Here is a 24,022-nt window from a genome sequence, read left to right on the forward strand (position 1 = left end):
ACATGAGACCATATTCCTCGTTCACCCTTCACATTATATGGCTTATGATGCCAATTTAACTAAAGAGAAAACTGTTAACAGTAACTACTCTTTAAAATATGTGCACCCTTGCATCATATAATTTGCTTTTGTCAATAAATAAAGACTAAACAAAAATGAGTCCGTGTTCTGAAAAATACAAATGGGAGTAGGATAGGCTTTATAGTTAAATTGTAATTTACTCCACACAAAAAATCTAGAAATGTAATAACTGAAAAACAATGGTGTGTTTGCCGTGAAGAAGTTTTATTTATTTTATGAAGACTATACTGAATACCAATAAATTCAGCAGTGATAATGATAAAAGTTTGAATACCAACCATCATGTACCAGAAGATGAGGTCTTAGTCCACGTTCCTTCAGAACTTGACAAACAGCAGGGGCAGGAGAAAAGACTTCATCCACCGTGATATCAAACCCCAGGTTCTGCAATTTCTTTATAAACTTTTCCCGGGTAGCTTGCGTTTCATTGGTACAGAAACGCACTTGTAGGCTGGCTTCTTTGAGTCTGCAGCAGAAAAAAAGTGAATCTTAAAATGTAATGTTTTAAATGAATGCTGCTATCTACAAGAGCTTTAAAAAATAGTGATCAATACATTTCATCTAGAGGCAAGATCATCTAGAGAGTTCCTCGTACTAAGGGCTTAACATACCAACATTATTCATTGGGAGATGTATGAAGTGATTACATTATCTCCAAACCTTAGAGCATAGAACAGAACAGGAACAGTCACTTCCACTCAATATGTCTGCGCCGAACATTAACCAAGCTAAACTAATCTCCTTTGCTTGCAAATAATCCAAATCCCTCCATTTATTGCACATTCATGTGCTTAACCAAAAGCCTCTTAAAGGCCACTATTGTAACTTGCCTCCACCACCACTTCGGTAGGGCATTCCAGGCACCCACCATGTTCTGTGTAAAATATTTGCCATGCACATCTCCTTTACCCCTCAAAAAGCTTCTGAAAGCTATAGACACAAACAGCTGGAGTAACTCAGCGTGACAGGCAGTATCTATGGAGAGAAGGAATGGGTGATGTTTCGAGTTGAGACCTTTCTTCAGACGTCTCAACCCAAAACGTCACCTATTCCTTCTCTCCAGGGATGCTGCCTGGCCCGCTGAGTTACTCCAGCTTTATGTGTCTATCTTCGGTTACTTCCTTCACAAGCTTAAAGCTATACCTTCTGGTCTTTGACATTTCCACTGTGAGAAAGGTTCTGCCTGTCTAACTAAGTAACTATGCCTGATTAAGAAAGTATAAGGTTTAGCAAAATGTACATCAATAACTAAAATTACACTAACAAAGATTGAAAACAAACTCAGCCTTCAAAGATTGCAATCAAATGTCCAAAAACAATACAATGGATGGAAATTTAATGTTAGCAAAACTGACACTATTCACTATCATTACTGTAACGGGCCTATCGCACTGCTGAGACCTAATTGGCGAGTTTAGAAGAGTTTGCCCTCGACACATACTCGCAGCATGGTCGACACGAGGTCTTAGGAGGTTTTTGTAACTCTCCTTCATGCTCGAGAGTAGTCTCCGCGACCCCGAGGCCTCAGCTAAGTCACCGCGTATTTTTCAACATGCTGAAAAATGCCCGCGAGTAAAAAAAAAAGTAGCCATGGAGGGGAAAAATTGTTTTTACTTGTAGGTTTAGTCGAAGTAGGTCGTAGTAGGACGGCATGTCATTCGTAGGTAATCGAGGGTAGTCGAAGGTAGTCACAGATAGTCTTCAATATAGGCGAAGGGAGGTCGAAGGAGGTCGTTATCACTCTCCACTATTCGGTGTCCAATTTTCTCGAAGCTAGTCTTCTCCTAAACTCGCCAATTAGGTCGCCGCAGTGGGTCAGGCCCTCAACATTGTAAGCGACTTACACATCTGAACATATACTGAATTGACATGGTTCAAGGTCCATGCACTTTCACCACAAATGCCCACAGCTGAAAGTGGATCTTTAAACAATATGCCATTTACTGCTGAACAACCCTCTTGCGTTTAACATGCATGTGAATTTTCACTTCTTCAAAATAACATTTTCAAAGTATTAGAAATAATAATCTATAAAATACTGTCTTTAAATTTGATGTTTCACCTCAATCTTTATTTTCCTTTCAATAAAGTATTTGAAGAGTTAAATAAGCAAATGCTTTTTGCTTACTGGTTTGGAATCTGTGTGATAACTATTCAAAATATTGCCGACTGGAAATATTTAGATTTATAATAATGCCAAGAGACCAATAAGGAGGACTTAACTTTAGTAAATGAAAACAAATGAGTACATAACTTCTGATCGATACAAATCATAAATACTGCAGATGCTAGAAATCCAAAGTTTTTAAAAAAACTGCTGGAAATACTCAGCAAGTCAGGCATACCCACAGAGTTAAAGTTTCAGGTCAAAATTCCTTCATTGGAACTGGGAAATGTTTCTTTTAAGTGGAATTTTACTTTGCAAAGAAAATCGGAGATCCGGAATGAGGAGGGAAGAGACAGATAGACCATGTAAAGGTTAGAACAGTATGGCAATCTAACTTACTGCATTCAGTATTCACAATGTTAATTATCATTATTATCTCTCTTTTCCATTTATGACAATGGTCTTCAAATTGAAATGTTAGCTCTGCTTCTCTTTCCATTGATGCTGCCTGAGTGACTGACTGGGCCTTCCCAGCATTTTCTGCTTTTATTTCTCACAAATGGATATCTGATATGTTCTTTAATGGCAATGAAGACAATGAACAGCTTAGGTTAAACTTGGAAGCGGTAACCCATCACATATTTCTAGAATCATTATTCCTATTAAATTATTGCAGGACAGATCCACAAAGCATTTATATCAGAAAAGAAACACCTATTTGGAAAAGAGTGGCACCTTTATTGATTCACCTACATTCCATTCCTCTGGCTGCACGATTTGAACTTTTCTATCCTTATCTCACACCTGTAGGTTTTTCATCTCTGGCCTCTGTCCAAACATCTGCCTATCCAAAACCGCCCCTTGCTGCCATTTGCTCAGTTTTGGCCTGCCTATTATTCACTGATAGTGCAATCTTTCATAAAAGTAGCAAAGTGAACATTTATTTGGCATCACAGTTTACCCGCATATCTAACGGAATGGCTGACAAGAGACGTGTGTATCTCATACCTCCAATTACCTATCCGTGTTCTCTGGAGATACAGCCTGACCCGCTGAGTTACTCCAATTCCCTGGGATTCCAAATAGACTGCTGCTTTTAACTAGAAAATCACTACAAGTACAAATTTTCAAATCGAATTCACAGCTAAAACTCAATTTGTTATACATTTTAGGGAGTGATAAAGTGTTTCATAATGTTTTCAGTGTCCTTTTTAAGAACAAATGGAAAAGAAAGACAGCTTTGTTTACCAAGTGATATCTAATGGACTGAACTATTGTTAAACATTGCCAATTGCATAAACATTTCATTACAAGCAAATCGTTGGCTGCAAAAATGAAACATCCCCTCCCAAAGATAATGAAGCCATTGAGTTTTATCGATGTTTGCACTGGAAAGCACATCAGAATGCATTCTGAGCAGTGAAAAAAAGTGTAGGACTTGACAAGTCTTTCTTAATGAGAGTGATGATCAGTTTCTTTAGCACTATTTATCTTTACTAATTGCGGTTAGTGTGAATTATCAATTACAGTTAGAGGTAATTGCCCTTCATACAGAAAGCTTTTTTAGTTCATTCACGGCCATTAATGTATTGCTACAATTAACAGTCACATTTACATTACCAATATATCTCCATTGTTCTAAATTGTAAAGTAATTTTATTTTTCACAGGAGAGCCTCTCATAATTTACTGATGCAATTGACTGAATAAGTAGAGAGACTGCCATGGGGCTAATCAGTGATAATGAATTATCATTTGACCTTGTAAGGGTAATGCACAACACATGCTCTCTTCAGATAACTACAGATGACATCTGCTGCAACTTTGACTTCAGTAAAGTTTCTATCCCAAAAGGATTTAAATGTAACTAATTGTATCAAATACAGAATGATCTGCTTGGTTTAAGGCAAAATATTTTTCCAATTTTAATAAATTCAATGAAAAAAAACAAAATATCTGATTCAGTAGAAATTAAAAAGAGATACTGCAGATCTCTTGCATATAAATATGCACGTAAAATTCTTAAGGGATTGGACAGGCTAGATGCAGGAAAAATGGTCCCGATGTTGGAGGAGTCCAGAACAAATGGTCACAGTTTAAGAATAAGGGGTAGGCTATTTAGGACTGAGATGAGGAAAAACCTTTTCACTCAGAGAGTTGTGAAACTGTGGAATTCTCTGCCACTGAAGGCAGTGGAGGCCAATTCACTGGATCTTTTCAAGAGAGTTAGATTTAGCTCTTAGGGCTAACTGAATCAAAGGGCGTGGGGAGAAATCAGGAACGGGGTACTGATTTTGAATGATCAGCCATGATCTTATTGAATGGCGGTGCTGGCTCGAAGGGCCGACTCCTGCACCTATTTTCTGTTTCTATGTATCTATCTCTCGATTGTGAAAATGAAAAGAAAAATGAGCCTATCTGATGGCATCCAGGATTCAATCAGCTTTCCACTTGGCTTGACATTTTAAATATTTTCCACAAATACCAATGTAATAGTGCAAGCATGCAACGTTTGGGCACTGCAGATCACGAGGCTCTGAAATAAATCATTTCTGTACAACATCAGAGGGCACTTGGTCTATGCCAGCTCTCAGACCATTCCCATCAGTTCTATTCCCTCACTCATTTCCTTGTAACCTATTCTCTGCTACATGCACCAGGGGAAACTTACATCAGCCAATTAACCTTGGGATATGGGAGCAAACTGGAACACCCAGGAGAAACCAAAGCAGTCATAAGGAGAGTTAGCAAACTCTACAGAGACAGCACCAGAGGTCAGGATCAGCCCGGCTTGCTGGAACCGTGTAGCACCTTGCCCTCATTAATGCATGATAAAGGTCATAATTCCTTTTAAATTAGAACACAATTCATTCTACTATGTTGTATTGATGTTTGATACATTACTTTGTCACAAATAAAACACATTTTAAACATTTAGCTGCTTTCTTGATGGAATTATGAGTGTTTCCAGTTTTAGTGGTGTTCACCTTACAGCGTGCCAATATATGCTGTTTGTAGTGCTTGAATTTGTGGCTCATTTCAACTTCAACATTTATCTAATTAAGAAGCAAATAGATATTTACATCAACTTTCAGTTTCTAGGATAAATTACAAATAAATCTGCAAGACAATAGATAATAACTAGACTAAGTGGGACCCGTTGGGTCCCAGCATCACACGGGAGGGCTGGTCACCAACACAAAATTCCACCTCTCCACCAATTCCAATATTGCTTGCCAGTGGGGGGGCTGTCTGTTGCGCTAGTATGGGTGTTGCGGGCCGAAGGTACTGGTTTCCAGAGTGCTAGTATAGACATTGTGGACCGAATGAATTCTTGGACTGGCATCCAACTGGTGCAATGATTTTAAAAGCCTAGCCAAGGAAAACAATTGGGCTGCAGTCACCTGACAACCAAATTTCATTTTGTGAACACAAACTTTGTTAAACAGGTGAGGCAAACAATTGGGCTGCAGCCACCCGACAACCAAAATTATTTTTGTGAACACAAACTTGTTAAAAAGGCGAGGCAAACGATTGGGCTGCAGCCACCTGACATCCAAAATTCATTTTGTGAACACTTGTTAAAAAGGCGAGGCAAGCAATTGGGCTGCAGCCACTCAACAACCAAAATTCATTTTGTGAACACAAACTTTTTAAACAGGCGAGGCAAACAATTGGACTGCAGCCACTTTACAGCCGCATCGAGGAGACTCACCGTAGAGTAGACTTGCGTTCAGTGTTAGTTGCAGCTCAGAGAGTCGTGACCCTCTCGCTTCCTGGGTCTGGCAGAGACTGATTGAGGCACTACACTTCTGGGTTTTATAGTCCTTCCCCCTGCCGCCAGCGGGGGCAGCAGAGAGAATGGGGATTTTTTAAAAAACATTAATATCTCTCTGATTTTTCATCGATGGGAAAAATCCTCTGGTCCCGGAAGGCGGAGGGGGGCTCTGAGCGAGGTGGCCAAAAATGACGGCCGTTGGTGGCGGCGTTCTCTCGGAAGTCGTACCACAGTGGGTCAAAAGCGGTCAAGATCAGACTTTTAGTAATATAGATTACAGGTATAAAATATCATTGCTTCCTGTTACTAAACCAGGCATTCCTTCCCCAGGTTATGCTAATATTTAAATGTTCTATTAACAATTGGTCAGTCGTCTTTAAAAAGCTGCATTTTGAAGCAAAATGTACGGCTGAAATTGTAAAATGTTTTGCCTACTCAAGTGTTTCAGTGTAAAATAAAGTGTTTTGTTTTCCATGGGAAATTGCAAGAAATCTTTCATGCATTAATGGACAGAGACCACAGTTGGAGGAAGTTTAAACAGTACTGCAAGAACTCTTTTAGACCAGAGAACAGAACAGTACATGTCTGTGCCCCATTATGTCAATTTAAACTGTACATCTGCATGCACATAGCCTATGTTTCTCCATTTCCTGTGTATATGTCTGTCTTAATTACACCTGGAACATTTTGTCACAGGTTGCAAAAAGTTAAAAGATTAGCTGGGGGAACAAAATGCAAAGTGATAGATGTTTTCAATTAAAGAGCATTAAAACACAACAAAAAATAATGAGTAGCTTTGCTTACTTGCCAAATTGTTAGGTTAAAACTGGAATGATCAACCAACAAATTAGATTTTTTTTAACCTTTGACCTGCAACAGATTGAAAAGCAACACACTGGGCCGCACACATAGTCGTGGAGGGAATGCACAGGCAACATTTCAGGCAAACTTATATAGTTTTACTGTTGAAGAAACACAAAATATTTTACTGTTGAAGACACACAAAATATTTTAGAATAGCACTCATAATCTCTCAAATTCCTTTATGAACCTTTAAGATCTAGTAAGTAAAGTTCAAAACACTCAAGTAGTCTGATAGATTTAAATTGTAATTTAAAAACAAAAGATTCTGGTTGGATGTGAAGTGCTTGGCATTCTAACACCATGCACTGCACAATGGCCTTGTTATTTAAGAATTTCAAAAAATACAGCATTTTCTGCGGAAACCTGGGATAACAGGCAGGTGATATGTGATGGGGCCAAAGATTTTCTTCAAGTAATCATGACTGCAAATGGCTGCCATGAGCAAAGGATAGATTATTTTGCACCAAGTCATGGCAAAGCCTCCCACATCTATTGTTCACAATAGAATAGGTGGAATAAATTGACAAGTTGCAATCATGGGAAAGAGAGACCCAGAATGAGGTTGAAATACACAGCCTTGTGGATCTGGTTAAAATATTAATGCAAAGTGAGATGGCAATCAAAAGCAGAGGTGACTGGGGATTTGTGTGGGTAGTGATAGTGAGCTAGCCATTGTAATGGACTGAGAGGCAAGGGTAGGGGCTAATTGTGAGGCTTGAGGGACCACAAATGAGAGAGGTGATTATCATAATTAAAATGAAACCTACCTAAAAATCCCCAATGTTGGACTCAGCAGACTAGGAAATGTGAAGGCCTGTTTCTGTACAATTGCTCAGCACCACCATGTATGAGCTCATCATATGCACCAGAAGTCTTGGAAGGAAAGTTGGGAATTAATGGACTTTATGGCAAGGATAGAATTTCTGGGCTTTGATTTTCCCACACCATTTCAGGACATGAGGAAATGCTGGGTTGTGTCCTAACAATGAAGTACAAGAGAAGTAAGACAGCAGCTCGGATATTAGTCATTCAACTTTGTCCCAGCTTCATATCCTATTCATACTGTTAGGATGGAAATATCCTCAAAGTGCTGAGCACAAACGTCTTCTAAAACTTGTTATAGGCAGTTTCCATCCAATGCTCAGCACACAAATGTTTACCTTGATGAAAATCTCACTCAGACTCAGAATAGATGGAGTGGAAACTGGATTTTGTTTTGTCACAGGCACAGAAGGTATGCATTTTTGAGATGGGTGCTGAGGCATGATGTTGGAGCACAGTAGAGGGAGTTTTGTACCTGGGTAAGAAAGAAGGGTCTCAACCCGAAACGTCGCCCATTCCAACATTGTGTCTACCTTTGAGTTTTGTACCTGGTTGAGTTAGACCTGACCTAGAATCACAGAGCTTAATCCTGACATATTGTACCTGAAATGAAAGGTACAATTGCCTTAAATTAATTGCCTTAAATTAATCGAATGCATTTTGTTGAACTCAAAAACAAAAATAAGATGGCAACTCTTCTGCTTTTTCAGAGAATCCTATGATCCTCTGCTCAACCACCAGTGTAATTATTTGGGATTGAGGTGGAGGACAAAGAGAAAGAATGCCACCAGTGATGCCATTTGTTGTTACTACCTGTATCTAGAATGACATTCACCCCCGAGTCTTTATCACAAAATGTAATTCACCCTCGACTAAATTTTCTTATGTTTTTTGCTAATTTTCATCTTATTCGTCGTTGTGTATATTATTTGAATAAATTAAGTAATTCACCCTTCATTCATGCCAAAATAATTTAATTCACCCTTGGGCGACGCATTCACCAGTTTGAGAAGCACTGCATATACTATATAGTATATGCACTGATAGTGCAATCTTTCATAAATGTGGCAAAACGAACATTATTTTAGGATTAATTTGGTCATGACAAATGTGCACAATCTTCAAATATATTTCTGAAGGAATAGTTTTCCTTTCCCTTGGGTTCTCTGCACATAATTCCTGTATCTGACTGACAGGACAACTGAAAATCCTGATGCCAAATCCCAACCAAGTTATTCTAAAATTAAACAAAACTACAAGTAGTTCTGCTATAATCCATGTGTCCAGAACATGAACTGGAAATAACACGATTCATGAAGTAGAGAATTTGTCTTGCGTGGGCCAAATCAGCCAAAATACAATTTTGATCAAGAACTAGAGACTGCTTAAATGTTACTTTGCAAGTTGATAGGCAGAAAATAAAACTGCCTGAAAAAAAAAAATCAGTGTTGGAAGAAAAACGTATTTGCCTGTATCCTCCGTGCAGTAATCAGACACCTTTGGCTCTTAAAAACCTAGCTGCTAATTTCACCGTAAGAGGCCATGAAATTAACAAGGGATTGACACTTGTGCAATGTTACTCTTAAATAATGTTATACATAGCCTTTAGTTTTTTTTTAGCTTGCAATAAACTTACAGTTACTAAACAAAAACTTGATTTTCTTTAAATCCTGGAAAAAGTGTTGCCCCTAACACCCTTTTCCAATTGACACAATTATTTTAACATGATTTTCTATTGCGTGGGGTTTCTTAGGAATGCAACTACATTACAGCACAACTGCTATTCTGGAAATAGTAGACGATGGGCAAATATGCATTCATTGCTGTCACCAGCTGTCTTCAAATTCCCAAGGCTGATACAGAGATGAGAGTGTAGGCAAACACAAAGTGACCCAGTCTTTCTGAAACCATAACCTATGCAGTTTGATTATCTATTAAAATGCTGTACAATGTACTTATAGACACTCCTCATTACAAGATGAAATGCTACACTGTCAGAGGAGTAAAAGTTGGTTGATCAGGAGTTTAGCCACTACAAGGCAGCTTTGAACTGACCTTTACCTCGTCCCAGCAGGTCAACAGTCTGATGATGTCCCACAATGCAATTACTCAGTGTCAGATGTGCAACTCCTTACAAATCAACCAGAATTCTACACATCTGCTGGCTGTCAGCATCTGCCAGGCTCAGTCATGTGCAAATAATGAAAAGCATTTGTTATTGCCCCAGAACAGGTAAGCATTATGACAATTAATGTACATCCCAAGTGACCTTGTATAAATCTAAATTCCAATGACCCCTTTAAGCCATGGATATGTGGATGTTGAAAGTGATCTAGATCAGTGAACGAGGTTTGACATTCATTCATTCATTTTACAGATGTGAGCTTCCAGCTTTTACCTGATGTAACCCTGATCTGCAATATATAACCCACCAGCACCGATGAGCAGAAATCTGAGCATAAAATTGCTCAACATTTGCAAAGCAAACTAGAATTGGAACTTCTTCCGCTGGCTAGGGCAGAAACTTTAGCACAGAACATTTACAATGTGCATATTCAAGAGAGTAGATTAAATTCCTACTGTTGGATTGAAAATGTTCCTTTGCCTGCAAAGATCATGCTGAAATCAGTTAATTTAAGGTTTGGGACAAAATAATAAAATCATACCCAATTTAATAATCTAATTCAATAATATTACAGAGTGACTGGGTAGAAATTAGAAAAATAGTCACCCAACAACAGTGAAATGTCCTCTCATAAAGGGTAGAATACAGCGACTGCATAAATGATACATAACATTCTAAAAGAAAAGACAACTGTGCAAACAATGATACATCTGTGCAAAAACACAATCAGAAAAAAAACAAATCCATCACAGTGGAAAAGGTGGGCCGCAATGTTCCACTGCCGAGATTAGGCTAAGGCACTGTACGTTGGTTCAAGAACCTGATAGTTGTAGGAAAGTAGGTGATCCTGAACCTGGTGGTGTGGGACTGCAGGCTTCTGTAATATCCTGCCGAACGGTAGCAGTTTGAAGAGGGAGTGGCCTGGATGATGAGGATCTTTGATGATAAATGCCACCTTCTTGGGGCTGCATCTCATGTAGATGCTTTTGATGGAGAGGTGGGCTGTTCCTGTGATGGACTGGGATGAGCCCACCACTTTCTGCAGCTTTTGGAGGGAGAGGTAGAACAGCCATGATTGAATGGCAGAGTAGACTTGATGGGCCAAAAGGCCTAATTCTACTCCTATCACTTATGACCTATGCACACAGAGAGTGGTGAATCTCTGGACCTTTTGCCACAGTTTCTTGGGCTATATTTGCATGTGGCCCTTGTGGCTAAGGGGATCAGGGGGTATACCAGGCAGGTACGGGATACTGAAGCACCCGTCAGGATGGCTTGCAGGCTCGAAGGGCCGAATGGCCTACTCCTGCACCTAATTTCTGTATTCTTGTGCATTGTTACAAGTATTCAGGATACTTTTATGAATCTCTTTAAGTTTGTAAAGTATTCAGTGCACCTTCTTCATGATTGTATCCATGTGCTTGGCCCAGTACAAGTCATCCAAGATGTTAATTCCCAGGCATGTGAAGTTGCTAGCTCTCTCCACCATTGACCCATCAATGGAAATTGACATGGGATCCCCCATCTTCCTTTTCTAAAGTTAATGCTCAGTTCTTGGTCTTGCAGGCGTTGTGCAAGAAGTTGTTGTTGCGGCACCACTCAACTAGGTAGTTCATCTCTCTCCTGAATGCTGACTAATCATCACCCATGATTCAGCCAATAAAAGTGGTGTTGCTTGTGAGTTTGTAGGCGGCGTTGGAGCTGTACTTAGTATAAAGTATACAGTATGTACTTAAACACAAAGACATGGGTGTAAAGTGAGTAGAGCAATGGGTTGTACATGCATCCATGAGGTGCACCTATTCTGATGGTCAATGAGGAGTAGATGTTGTTTACCCCTCCAACTAGATTGAGGTCTGTCAAAGAGATATTCAAGGGAAGGGAACTGCAGAGGCCCTGAGCTTGGTGATGGGTTTGGAGCAGACAATAGTGTTAAATGCTGAGCTACAGTTGGTAAACAGCAGCCTGATGTATGTGTCCCTGCTATCCAAACCCATTCAGAACAGAGTGGAGAGCCAGTGAGATAGCATCTGAATACTCTGGCTAGTAGGTCCATGCGGGCTTTAGTACTTGGCCAGACAGGCGATCTGGGCTAGACATTACCTAGATTCACCCTCTGAATAATGCTCTGGCCTGGGACTGAAATCACGAGGTTGTCAGGGACTGTGGGGGATTATGTAGATGCATCATTGTTCTCCCTTTCAAAGCATGCATAGAAGGCTGTTAGCTCATCAGAAAGTGATCCATCGTTGCCATTTATGCTACCCGGTTTTGCCTTCCAGGAGGTGATAAGCAAACCCTGCCTGTCAATCAATTGTCTGTATCACTAGCTTAGCTGTGAGCAGCCTTCAGGAAGTCATACCTGGTCTTTATGTATGACCCTGAATTGTCAGTGTGAAATGCCACAGATCTTATCCTCAGCTGATTAGGAGTCTCCTGGTTCATCCAGAGTTTCTGGTTGGGGAAGACTCAGAATGCTTTGCTGGTGCATACTCGTCCAGACATTTGCTGACAACCGTGGCATATTCATTCAAGATTAATTCATGAACATAGCCCAGTCCATCGAATGAAAGCAGTCTCGTAATTCCTCTTCTTTGTAGCTCACTGACCAGCTCTTCATTGTTTACTTTGCCAGTACCACGCTCTTCAGCTTCGTCTGCACACAGGTAGGAGCAGAGCAGCCAGGTGACCAGTCTTTCCAAAGTGTGCATGATGGTCGGAGTGATAGGTGTTCTTGGTGGTGGTATAATGATGGTTGGTGTGTTGGGTCTTCTGGTGTTGATAGTAGCTTGCCAGATACTTCTTCAAACTAGCCTGGCTGAGGTTCCCACTGATAATGTGGAAGGCACAGGGATACGTCATGAGGTCATGTGGTAGGAGAAGAATTAGGCCATTCGGTCTATCAAGTCTACTCCGCCATTCAATCATGGCTGATCTATCTCTCCCTCCTAACATTCTCCTGCCTTCTGCCCAAAACCCCTGACACCCGTATTAATAAAAAATCTCTGCTTTAAAAATATCCATTGACGGCGTCCACAGCCTTCTGTGGCAAATAATTCCACAGATTTACCACCCTCTGACTAAAGAAATTCCTGCTTATCTCATTCCTAAAAAAACGTCCTTTAATTCTGAGGCTATGACCTCTATTCCTAATCATTCCCAATAGTGGAAACATCCTCTCCACATCCATTCTATCCAAACCTTTCACTATTCTGCATGTTTCAAGAGGTCACCCCTCATTCTTCTAAACTCCAGCGAGTACAGGCCCAGTGTCGTCAAACGATCATCATATGTTAAACAACTCATTCCTGGGATTATTCTTGTAAACCTCCTCTGGACCCTCTCCAGTACATACTGCCTCAGATATGGTGCCCAAAATAGTTCACAATACTCCAAATACAGCCTGACCAGCTCTTTATAGAGCATCAGCATTACATCCGTTCTATTTCCACTGATTGTGGTGCCCAAATCTTCAAGTAATAGCTTAATGTCTCACAGAGGATGACGGCAGAGAACTCTCTTAGAAAATAGAATGGCCAGCACTTAACCACCACATGCCCCAGGTTGGGGGAGCAGGAATGGGATAAGACCGCCATTGGCTGAGCACCACAACGTGTCTATCATGAAGCAGATGCCACTTCCTTTTCCTGATGTTGCCGTCTGGTCCCATGCAGTGAATGGAAAACACTTGGCTGGACCATTGTATCCAGAGACTTTTGGGTGTGCCATGTGTTTATGAAACAGAATGCACAACTGTCCCTCAGATATAGTAGTGTGGAACTTATTTCTTCTGTCCTGTCCTCCAGTAACTGTACATTGGCCAGCAGGATGCTAATGAGAGGGGCTCGCATACCACAAAGCTTCAGTCTTAAAAGCCTCCTTGGCATCCACGTTTTCTAGCACAATGGATGTCTCCCTTATGCTTCCAGGTGCTGCACGTGTTCTGAAGAATCGGGTTCGCTGCGTCTGTCAGGTGAACTTGAAATTGTTAACGCATGGCTTTAAAAGCCCGCTACGTACTGCTGTAGTTGTGGCTGCAGTATTCAGTTTTAAACGTCCCTGATGCTTTCAGGTGCTGTACTTGCATTCTGATGAGTCAGATCCACTGAGCTTGTCGGGTCATATGCACCCACTGGTATAGTCTCGTATGCTGCTTGCAATTGTTACATCTTTCTGGCACCACATTTTGTCTTGAGTAAATGTTGTATAGAAAACTGGTCCAGAGTGCCTTGAACTCTAAATACAAAGTGTTTTACATTTGTACAAAGTAATTATCATTAGTAACACAATTATCACCATATTAAATCAAATTTCCCTTGGCACTACTATATGAAACTAGTTTCCATAATCACTTGCATAGCAGATTCCAAATGACCTTCAACATTAAATACAGCAACAGGGCCACCTCTATGCTGCCTTGCCAGGGGACTGTCATCAATGCCCAGTGAAATGTTCTTTGGTGTCCTTTGCACTGACACAGATCCAAAGCATTGCTGTCTGGATTTTGACATTTGATTTAATAGCAGCTAATGAAATTAATTTTCAATTTAAAAAAAAAATCAGGTTTGTGCTTAATGAGTGAAAAGTGGAGGAATTACATAATTACATTTCTACAATTAATTCCCAAGAAATAGAATGTAAAACAATCTCATCCGCATCTCAGAACAGAAAGGAACTTTAGTTTTTGTAGATTATAGATGTCCCTTTTTCCAACCAAACTATTTCTGCCATTTTTTCACATTTCTGAAAAATGAATGATATATCATAAGATTTATTGTCACAGATACTGTTTTTCACACGCCCTTCACTGCAAATATCAAGATGACAGTCTGAATACGAAGATACAGAGCTCCTTCCAATGGTTCCACAGGCTACCATCAAAATTGCATCTGAAGCAATGTTGAGGAAGTTCTAAGACACCTTTTAGCTTCACATATTTCCTTACTAAATAGGAAGCCATTCAGTCCAATAAGCTTATTCTGGTTATCAGAACATATTCTTCAGTCCCATTCCTGTCACAGATCCAGTCTCCTGCCATCCACAAGAGATTAGAATCAAATGTATGCCTCTGGAACTGTGAGGTCGAAGCACTCACTGCTATAACATTGTGCTGCCTGAAATTTAAAATTTGGTTCACAATACAAAGAACCATCAATAAAAAGTACACCCTTATTTCAGCAGCAGATAGAGTCATTGAATAATACAGCGTGGAAACAGGCCTTTCATTCCAACTTGCCCACACCGACCAACATGTCCCGTCTACGATAGTCTCACCTGCCTGCATTTGGTCAATCTATACAACTAAAAGTCTCATCTTGATCACTTCCTGTCTGCGCTGTAAATTGATTTTAGAAAAAAACGTTACCCTATATCACTATGATTTTTCGCCATCTTACTCACAGTCCTCCTCCGCTGAGGCAGCCACGACGATTTTTCCGATCGATGAAAAATAAAAATGTTATGAATGTTTAAAAAATCTTGAGATCAGCTGATTGGTCCTCTCGCCTGTCAACCACCATGATGAAGGTAACACCCCTTCCGGGGGGGGGGGCAGGACAATAAAATCCCGGATGCCTGGACGCGAGTCAGTCACTCCGGAAGATCGCGAGGGAGAGTCCACAACTGTGATTCTAAGCTGGTAATCAACTGAACTGTGAGTCTGCAATGTACTTGCAATAAATGATTTGTTAACCCTTAATGACAATGCAATGAGTTGTTTGGCAATTTGGTGGCCTGCACTCTGCTTGAAATGCTATGAAATTGAATGTGGTGGCCTGCACTCTGCTTGAAATGCTGAAATTGAAATTGAATGAATGGTGGCCTGCACTCTGCTTGAAATGCTATGAAATTGAATGTGGTGGCCTGCACTCTGCTTGAAATGCTATGAAATTGAATGTGGTGGCCTGCACTCTGCTTGAAATGGAATTTCAAGGAATAGCTGTGAGTGAACTGCCAGCCCACCAGCCCTGAGTGACTGAGCTACCAGCCCACCAGCCCTGAGTGACTGAGCTGCCAGCCCACCAGGCCTGAGCTGCCAACCCACCAGGCCTGAGCGACTGAGCTACAGCCTACCTGGCCTGAGCGACTGAGCTGCTAGCCCAAGAATCCATTCGGCCCACAATATCCATACTAGCCCTCTGGAAAACAGTCCCTTCAGCCCACAACACCCATACTAGTGCTCCAGAACCCCCCCCCCCCCCCCCCCCCCACCCCCACCCCTGCCCCACCCCCCACTGGCCATCAATATTGGAATAGGTGGGGAGGTGGAATATTTCATTGGGGGACCAGCCCTCCCGTATGAACATGGCACCCAACGGGTCCCCCTTAGTCTAGCATCCCTTTAATCCTGGCCAATCCATATATCTGTCTAATTGTTTCTTAAACATTCCAATAGTCTCTGCCTCACTTCTTCCTCTGGCAACTTGTTCCATACACCCACTACCCTTTCTGTGAAAAAGTTAACCCTCAGATTCCTATTAACTCATTCCCCAATGACCTTAAACCTATGACCTCTAGTTCTTGATTCCCCTATTCTGGGCAAGAGATTCTGTGCGTCTACCCGATCTATAACTCTCATGATTTTATAAATGTCTTTAGGATCACCCCTCATCCTCCTGCACACCAAGGAATAAGAGTCCCAGCCTGCTTAACCTCTCCCTATGGCTCAGATTCTCGAGTCCTGGCAACATCCTCGTAAATCTTCTCAGTATCCCCAGTACAATTTGACAACATCTTTACTGTAACACGGTGCCCAGAACTGAACTCATTACTCTAAATGGGGCCTCACCAACTTCTGATATAACTGAAACATGACCTCCCAACTTCTATACTCATTTAATGTGAAAAACATTTTCCATCCAAGAGTGACTTTTGATAGAGTGATCCTCAAAACATTGCTGCTTATGCCTTGCCCAAAGGGTGCAAGTGTTTATTGCATCAGACTGCATGTCAAACTAGGTTCACAAAACATTTTTCAAATCAAAGTTTACTAGAATTGAGTTTGCGTGCTTGGAATACAATTGCTGGTGTTGCAATTTAAATGTTTCCATATTTTAATTTTTGGCATTGCTCATGCATAAAACAAAATACATCCACCTTTCATTATAGGATGAGCAGGCTAGGACTTTATTCCTTGGAGAGCAGTAGTTTGAGGGGTAATTTTATGGATGTGTAAAATATCATGAGAGGAATAAATAAGGTATGTGCAGATTTTTCCCATACAGAGGGGAATCGAGAACCATAAGACATGGGTTTAAGACGAGTGGGAGGAAGTTTTAATAGGAACCTGAGGGGCAACTTTTTTCTATATATGTTGGGCTGCGTGGGCAGAATGGCCAGTTTCCACATTAGTTGACGCTATGACATGACAACTGAAAGTTATCAGAAGCATAACTACACAGAACTGGTTGTGATCATTTTGTTAAAGAATTCAGAACATCTCATGTGGAGGGAGCAGGGAGGAAGCCATAGAGCATGGAAACTGGCCTGAGGCCCAACTTGCCTATGCTGACCAAGATGCCCCATCTACACTAGTCCCACCTGCCCGCATTTGGTACACATCCCTCTAAACTATTCCTATCCATGTACCTCTCCAAATGTTTTTTTTAATGGTGTCATAGTACATGCCCTAACTATCTGGCAGCTGGTTCCATATACCCACCAAAAGGTAGCCCTTCATGTTCCTATTAAATCTGGCACCCCGCACCTTAAACTTACGTCCTCTAATCGTTGATTTTCCTACACTGGGTAAAATACTTCATGCATTCTCCCCATCTATTCTTCTAATGATTTTATACCTCTATAAGATTAACCCTCACTCCCGTGCTCCAAGGAATAAAGTCCCAGCCTGCTGAACCTCCCCCTATTGCTCCTGGACTGGGCCATCCTGCCTTGCGAGTGCATTGTGACATCACCGTTGGAACGCTGGAGTGCCCCTTCCTACGGAGTGGGGCATTGTGACATCATTTTTTTTCCTTTCCGAAATGGATGAGTTTTCGGGCTGTTTTTAAAACTTTAAACGATTCATAACTTCAGAAATATAGGTGGAAATGCGACGGGAAGATGTTTATCGCCTCGACGGGGGAAATGCGAGTAGGATGTGTGAAATGGGGAGGCTGTGGCCTAGCGTTTGGAAGAAGATAGGAAAACCAGGTTGACACATGGTTGACACAACGTGGGCACAATCAAGACTAAGACTTTTAGTTATATAGAGATATAGTTATTAACACGCAAAGGCTCCAAGGAATAGATGGAGAGTGCGCGAGTAGAAGGCTGGGTGAGGCTGGGACCACAGTTTTAATCTTCCTCATTCAACGTGTGGTTTCTGCTGTTGCCTATTGTGGCTCTCAGTTGGTTGTTAACGGTTTGTAGCGCTTCCATTCTGAATCTTCAACTATTGCTGAGATTGAAAATCCCACCCACATTAAAAAAAACTTTGAACTCATTTATCATTTCCGCTGTCAAATAGACATTATCGTTCCTATAATTAGTAACCAAACATCTGGCAAGAGTGAAAAATTAACCCTGATGAACGCAAAGATTTGAGGGGCACTGACGTACATAGCAAAATAAATTTGCTTCATAAATTGATAATTTCCAGAGAACTTGGACATATATTTCAAATAGTGTAACAAATGTATTTTTTATAAAAATAATTGCAAGGAATGGAGAATAGATTCATTAAGCTGATATGACCATTTGACTTTTATAAGCAATTAGTCATTCATTTAATGCTTAAAGTAAATTTATGTCCTGCATAAATGAATGTTGGTTCCCCTTTTGTTTGGGGAAAAAGCCAACTTTTGGTTTCACAATGTTTATATCATAATTATGTACAATGCAATCTATACGTTTTCTGGTTATTGATTTTAAAGTTAAAAAGATACAATAAAGGATACAAATCAATTCTGATGAATGTATTTTTTTTTTAAAGAAAACACACAGTAAGCACTATTTATACATAGGAAGGTGTTTAGGGGAAAGATTAACAAACTGCATGAAAGAAGTTTTGGATCCTATAAATTAAAAAAAAGTAGAAAAAATGGTTGAGGTTGAAAATCTTTGCAAAGCTGTTGCAGAACATGCAACTGGAAGCTCAGTGTCACCCTTGAGGATTGAACAGCAATTACACAATCTGCATTTCAATTCCCAATATAGGGGGAACCTTATCATGAATACCAAATGCAATAAATGAAATTGAATTAAGCACAAGTAAATGGCTGCTTCACCTGGAAGGAGAGTTTGCATCTTTCGATGCCTGGAAAGAGGAGATAAAAGGACATGTCTTTCTTCTCTGACAGTTGGATGTAAAATGCAACAAGAGAAGCGAGTGTTGGTGGACATGTAAAAGTGGACCACGATGTTGCATTGGATTGGTTAAGGGGAAGAGAGCGAGCTGTGTTTGGTGCTTGCATTACTTTGACGTTGTCAGAAAACAGAGATTGACCCATGAAAATGAAGTTTGGTGGGGTGGTACACATGATCACAGGAAACCTGATCCTTGTCCAATGTGAGTGGTAAGGGAGTGGAAGTAGAAGTGCAGAAATTGAACAGATGTCAATGAGAACCCTGATAATTAAGGTGAAGGTAAAACACAATTAAGGAAAATACATATTGGGAGCACTAAAGTGGAATAAGGCATGACAAACATGGGAAAAAGGAGAGGCTGAGGACGTTGAAATCATTGTTCTGCATCTACACTAAAAGATGAATAATCCCTGCAAGAACTTTTTAAAGCATGCATCCATTCGTCTAATTCCAAAATGAACTTTGTTCATGAGACAGAGTTTTTCATCCAAAATGGCAAAAATATTCCAATCTGATCAAAAAACCCATAAGATTTGTTGTTGTTTTGTTTGGACACGTCTCTGTTGTGGATTATAGGAATGAAATATTATTTGAATTCTGTAGTTTAGGGTCAGCTTAGGTTAAGCGGAACTGAAGCAAGTTCCGTCATCTTTTCTTAGTAAGAATGTTTTTGACTTGGCAGATAATTAACAAATGTGGGGCTCCCTGATGGTAGATTGCTTTATGGGTGTATTTGTGGAACTAACAAACCCCTTGCTGGTTTTCCTGTGATCTTGGCACAATTATGGCTCTGCAGGGTTTTGTCTCGCTACATATTGGCCAGCTGCTCCTACTGCCTTCTTGTGTATAGGACTTGCTGGTCTTTTGTTAATATCCCATGTTCCTTGTTTAAAGTTCTGCTAACAGATGCACTATACCAAATCAACAACAGGATGTTGTAAAACTCTGGCATTTCTTTGCTTTTCATATGGAACGGCTCTCAATGGGCAGGCGATGAGGATAGAAATGTAAAGTACTGGTAAGCAGAGCTATGGTTAAATAGGGACTTCAGACATGTCACCTTTAACAAAGTAATAACTCACTATGGTATCCTGCTGCTAACGTAAAATGTAGGCTTCCTATAACTAAACCTATAGTTGTAGTATTGTTAATTGCTCCATTACAAACATTAAACTGCAGACTATATTATGTATGTTAAGTGGTTGAGGTAGAGACCATTGCATCCAAATGGTAAATACAGTCAATATTTGAAGTAGAAGATAAAAGACAAATGGAAGAATGCAAGGTCATGGATTTGTTTTCCATTTGCAAAAAGAAGCCTAAAATGCATGCTCACCTGAAGCTATATATTTAAATTCACTCTTAGCGAGTCATTTAATACTCTTTAGTTACTGCCATTTTGATAAACTTGGAAGTAACATTAAAGATTATCCAGTGGCTGAACTGCAACACATACAATATTTCTACAGTCCATCCTAAATATATCTCACAGTGCAATATGTTTGAGAGTAGAAAACAGAAAAAGCTTGGCAGAAAGGAATAAAAGAGTGAAGGGGTGCTTTAGGAACGGAATTGTGTAAATCTGTTTCTTTCAGCGCTACACAACACAAAAGTTGACTATCTGGATGCAATCATACCCTCTACAAAACTGGGCTGTGCACCTCCGGATGCAATCATTGTTAGCATGTCCAAGGATTTCCTGCATCAGGTATGCACCCAATAACCCGAATCACCAGATAGAGCTGAAAGCTCGAACAATGTTTAAAGAATTTACATATTTTTATCATTTGGATTTGAAGACAATTCATACAGCTGTCTATCCAGTTAAGGATAATTGCCCTGAATTCCATGAACAAGGACCACAGCACCATATAACACTCATCTGAAATTGCCAATTTTAGAAGACCGACATGTTTTAATTTCTCAAACAAATCATGGGTTAGAGGGAAGGTACACAAAAATGCTGGAGAAACTCAGCGGGTGAAGCAGCATCTATGGAGCGAAGGAAATAGGTGACGTTTTGGGCCAAAACCCACAGAAAAGGCCAAAATAGGTTTTGGCCCGAAACGTCACCTATTTCCTTCGCTCCATAGAGGCTGCTTCACCCGCTTAGTTTCTCCAGCATTTTTGTGTACCTTCGATTTTCCAGCATCTGCACTTCCTTCTTGAACACATGGGTTGGAAGGATATAGGTTATGGCAAATGGGGCAAGCTTAATTGGCATTTACTTGGCATGGACTAGTTGTTTCAATGCTGAATCATGATGGGTGTATGACACTATTGCCAATTGCAACACTCCCTGCAGTGCAGTGCTTGTGCTTCAGAGTAGATTTTGTGTATGTTTCTTGGATAGAGCATGAACTATTGATTCTGGCAATCAACTGACCATTGCACTCATTAGTTATTTGAGGGGTGCAATTATATTTTGCAGAAATATCTAACTGCCACAAATTTGTAAATTTCAGTACATACAATTAAGAGAGGCATTTATAGGGTAGAAGACACTCAGAACCTTTTTTCCCCAGGGTGGAAATGTCCAACGCTGGAGGGCATAGCTATAAGGTGTGAGGGGGAAAGTTTAATGGGGATGTGTGTGACTTTTTATTTTTTATTTTTTTAACACAGAGACTGGTGGGATCTTGGAATGCATCATCAGGGATGGTGGTGAAGGTAGATACGATAGTGGTGTTTAAGAGGCTTTTAGATACGCACGTGGAAGTGCAGGAAATAGAGGGATATGGATCATGTACAGACAAATGGGATCAGTCTAACTATGCATGATGTTCGGCACAAACATCATGGGGCAAAATACCCGTTCCTGTGCTGTACTATTTTATGTTTAAGTTCTCATAATAAGTAGCCTTGATTTTTCATGTCATTATTATGTTAAAAAATTCAAAAGGTAATAAATGTTAAATTGCAACAAATAATTGGAAAACAAATAAAACTGCAGATGCTGGGATCTGAAACAAACACTCCCCCTTTTGATGACGGGTCACTGAGCCAGAACATTGACTGGTTTCTGTTTTCACACAGGCTACCAGAGTGGCTAGTTCTTCCAGCTATTCTATTCGTATTGGTTTGTTATTGCAACGTGTATGAGAGACAGTTAAAAAGTTTGGTATTTGTTACAATGAGAAGCTGTTTAAAACAAATTGGATGAATAACATGTTTAAGAAAGAACTGCAGATGCTGGTTAAATCAAAGGTAGACACAAAATGCTGGAGAAATTTTCCCCAGCATTTTGTGTCTACCTTAGATGAACAACATTGTGGGCAGAAATAAGAAATGGTTTCAACACTCAAACAAAATTTCAACAGCGTATTAGGCTTCTGGATGTATTCTGATGCATCTTCAGAAATAATCGTTTGGACCGATACTCAATGGATAAACCACTTGCATCATTTATTCATTTTGGGTTCGTTATGAATGCATTTTTATTTTGAAATGACTCTATTTCTAATTTGTTAATTTGTAAAGTAATTTCCTAAATACAATGTGAAAGACACAAAATGTAATTTGACTTTCTACACAATTATACTTTGAAGGTGTCAGCCAAATCTCTTCTGCTCAAATCTAACTGCTGCAGAAAGTTTGGGGCTGCAGGCTCACTCCAGACATTTGGGAAATAATCCATCTTTAAATTGTGTTTAAGCTAGTTACCACTATAGTCACAACCACTTTGTAACTATGGTTATCATACCACGATAATCATAATATCACTTTGACATTCCCAACTATATTCTTTGTTATTTTATCCCAGGTGAAAATGACATGTGTGCAAAAGGTTTGGATTTGGATACAGAATTGTTTACTTAAATTTCTTACTTCCCTCAAGAAATCAGTCAATATGTGTTGGTGGAACATTATGTATCCATCTTAATACTATGTACTAAGAGCAATCAGAAACAGAGCATAAATTGTAGGAGGAATGCACTGCCTCCCAAACTACCCACCTTCCTCTCCAAACTCACTACCCCAACTATGTCAACATCTGCAGGTACAAAATTCTAGTGAAAGATGGTAATTCTTGAACCCTGGACTGCCTTCATGAGAAGCAGGCTCAGTCGGACTAATAGATTGTCCTCTGCTGCATGTGAATGGTACTAAATGTGCAAGGAATAAATCATTTAGGGACTTTGATTTGGATGCACAACTATTTTGAAGTTTTACTAATATTACTGCTGTGGGAACTGTTAACTATCTCGAGATATGACCAATATGTGTTTTCAGCGCAAAAGACTGCGTTTAAATTTGTCAGAAATTTCTTGCTTGATCAATAGACTGAATACAATATATTGTAGTTCATTAATAAGCCTCTGATGAGATGGAGACGGTTACCTTCCCAAGAGGGTTGGCAGTGTGTATTGAAGCCTTCACACGGCCAATATTTGATCACTGTTTATCTCAACAAAAAGACAAATTTAACATCTGCTACTTACGAAGCTGCGGAGTCAATCTACCCCGCTAAGCGAACAGACTTCTCTTGGAGCTTTAACACTCACCTTTTAACCGCTTCCACGGAACCTACAATGGGGACCCCTCCTCCATCCCCACTTTCATACAGAACCCCACAAATATCCAACAGCACTCCCTTCACTCTACCCACGGGCTTGCACCATTCAGCCATCACAAGAACAGAACAAGCTGCACTCTGGGAGATGGCGTTTATTGGGAGGCGCTGGTTATTAAAGTAAAAGCAAAGATACTAGAGGACGAACTACAGACGCCAGAGCACCGTACGTCCAGGCTACCTCCCAAAGTCCCAGTCAATAATTGGAGCATAATCGTAACTCTGCTGACTGACCAATCGTTATCCATGACATTGAGCTTGGCATACAGGAAACTGCAATGTGTTTTAAAAGTAGCGATATTATTTTTGTTTTGCTGCATGCGAACCAGAAATCCGTGCACCTCATTGTAGTTTCATATATAAAATG

The 24,022-nt window shown here is 40.2% G+C and overlaps 1 protein-coding gene across 2 annotated transcripts in view; it reads right to left on the minus strand.

Annotated features, from left to right (window-relative positions):
- Nucleotides 1-23,767, minus strand: part of lhpp (phospholysine phosphohistidine inorganic pyrophosphate phosphatase) — a 106,785-nt gene extending 83,018 nt beyond the window's left edge. The window contains exons 1-2 of one of the 2 annotated variants that reach the window (XM_055646758.1): nucleotides 23,588-23,767; nucleotides 360-547 (exon numbers count right to left, since the gene is read on the minus strand). In XM_055646758.1, coding sequence (XP_055502733.1) covers nucleotides 360-547; nucleotides 23,588-23,712 — 313 coding nt within the window. In that variant the 5' untranslated portion in view covers nucleotides 23,713-23,767. The remainder of the gene's footprint in view (nucleotides 1-359; nucleotides 548-23,587) is intronic. The other variant, XM_055646757.1, reaches the window with a different exon arrangement.
- Between the last annotated feature and the right edge of the window lie 255 nt (nucleotides 23,768-24,022).

This window comes from Leucoraja erinacea, chromosome 15 (genome assembly GCF_028641065.1).
Source record: "Leucoraja erinacea ecotype New England chromosome 15, Leri_hhj_1, whole genome shotgun sequence".
Lineage (NCBI taxonomy): Eukaryota > Metazoa > Chordata > Chondrichthyes > Rajiformes > Rajidae > Leucoraja > Leucoraja erinaceus.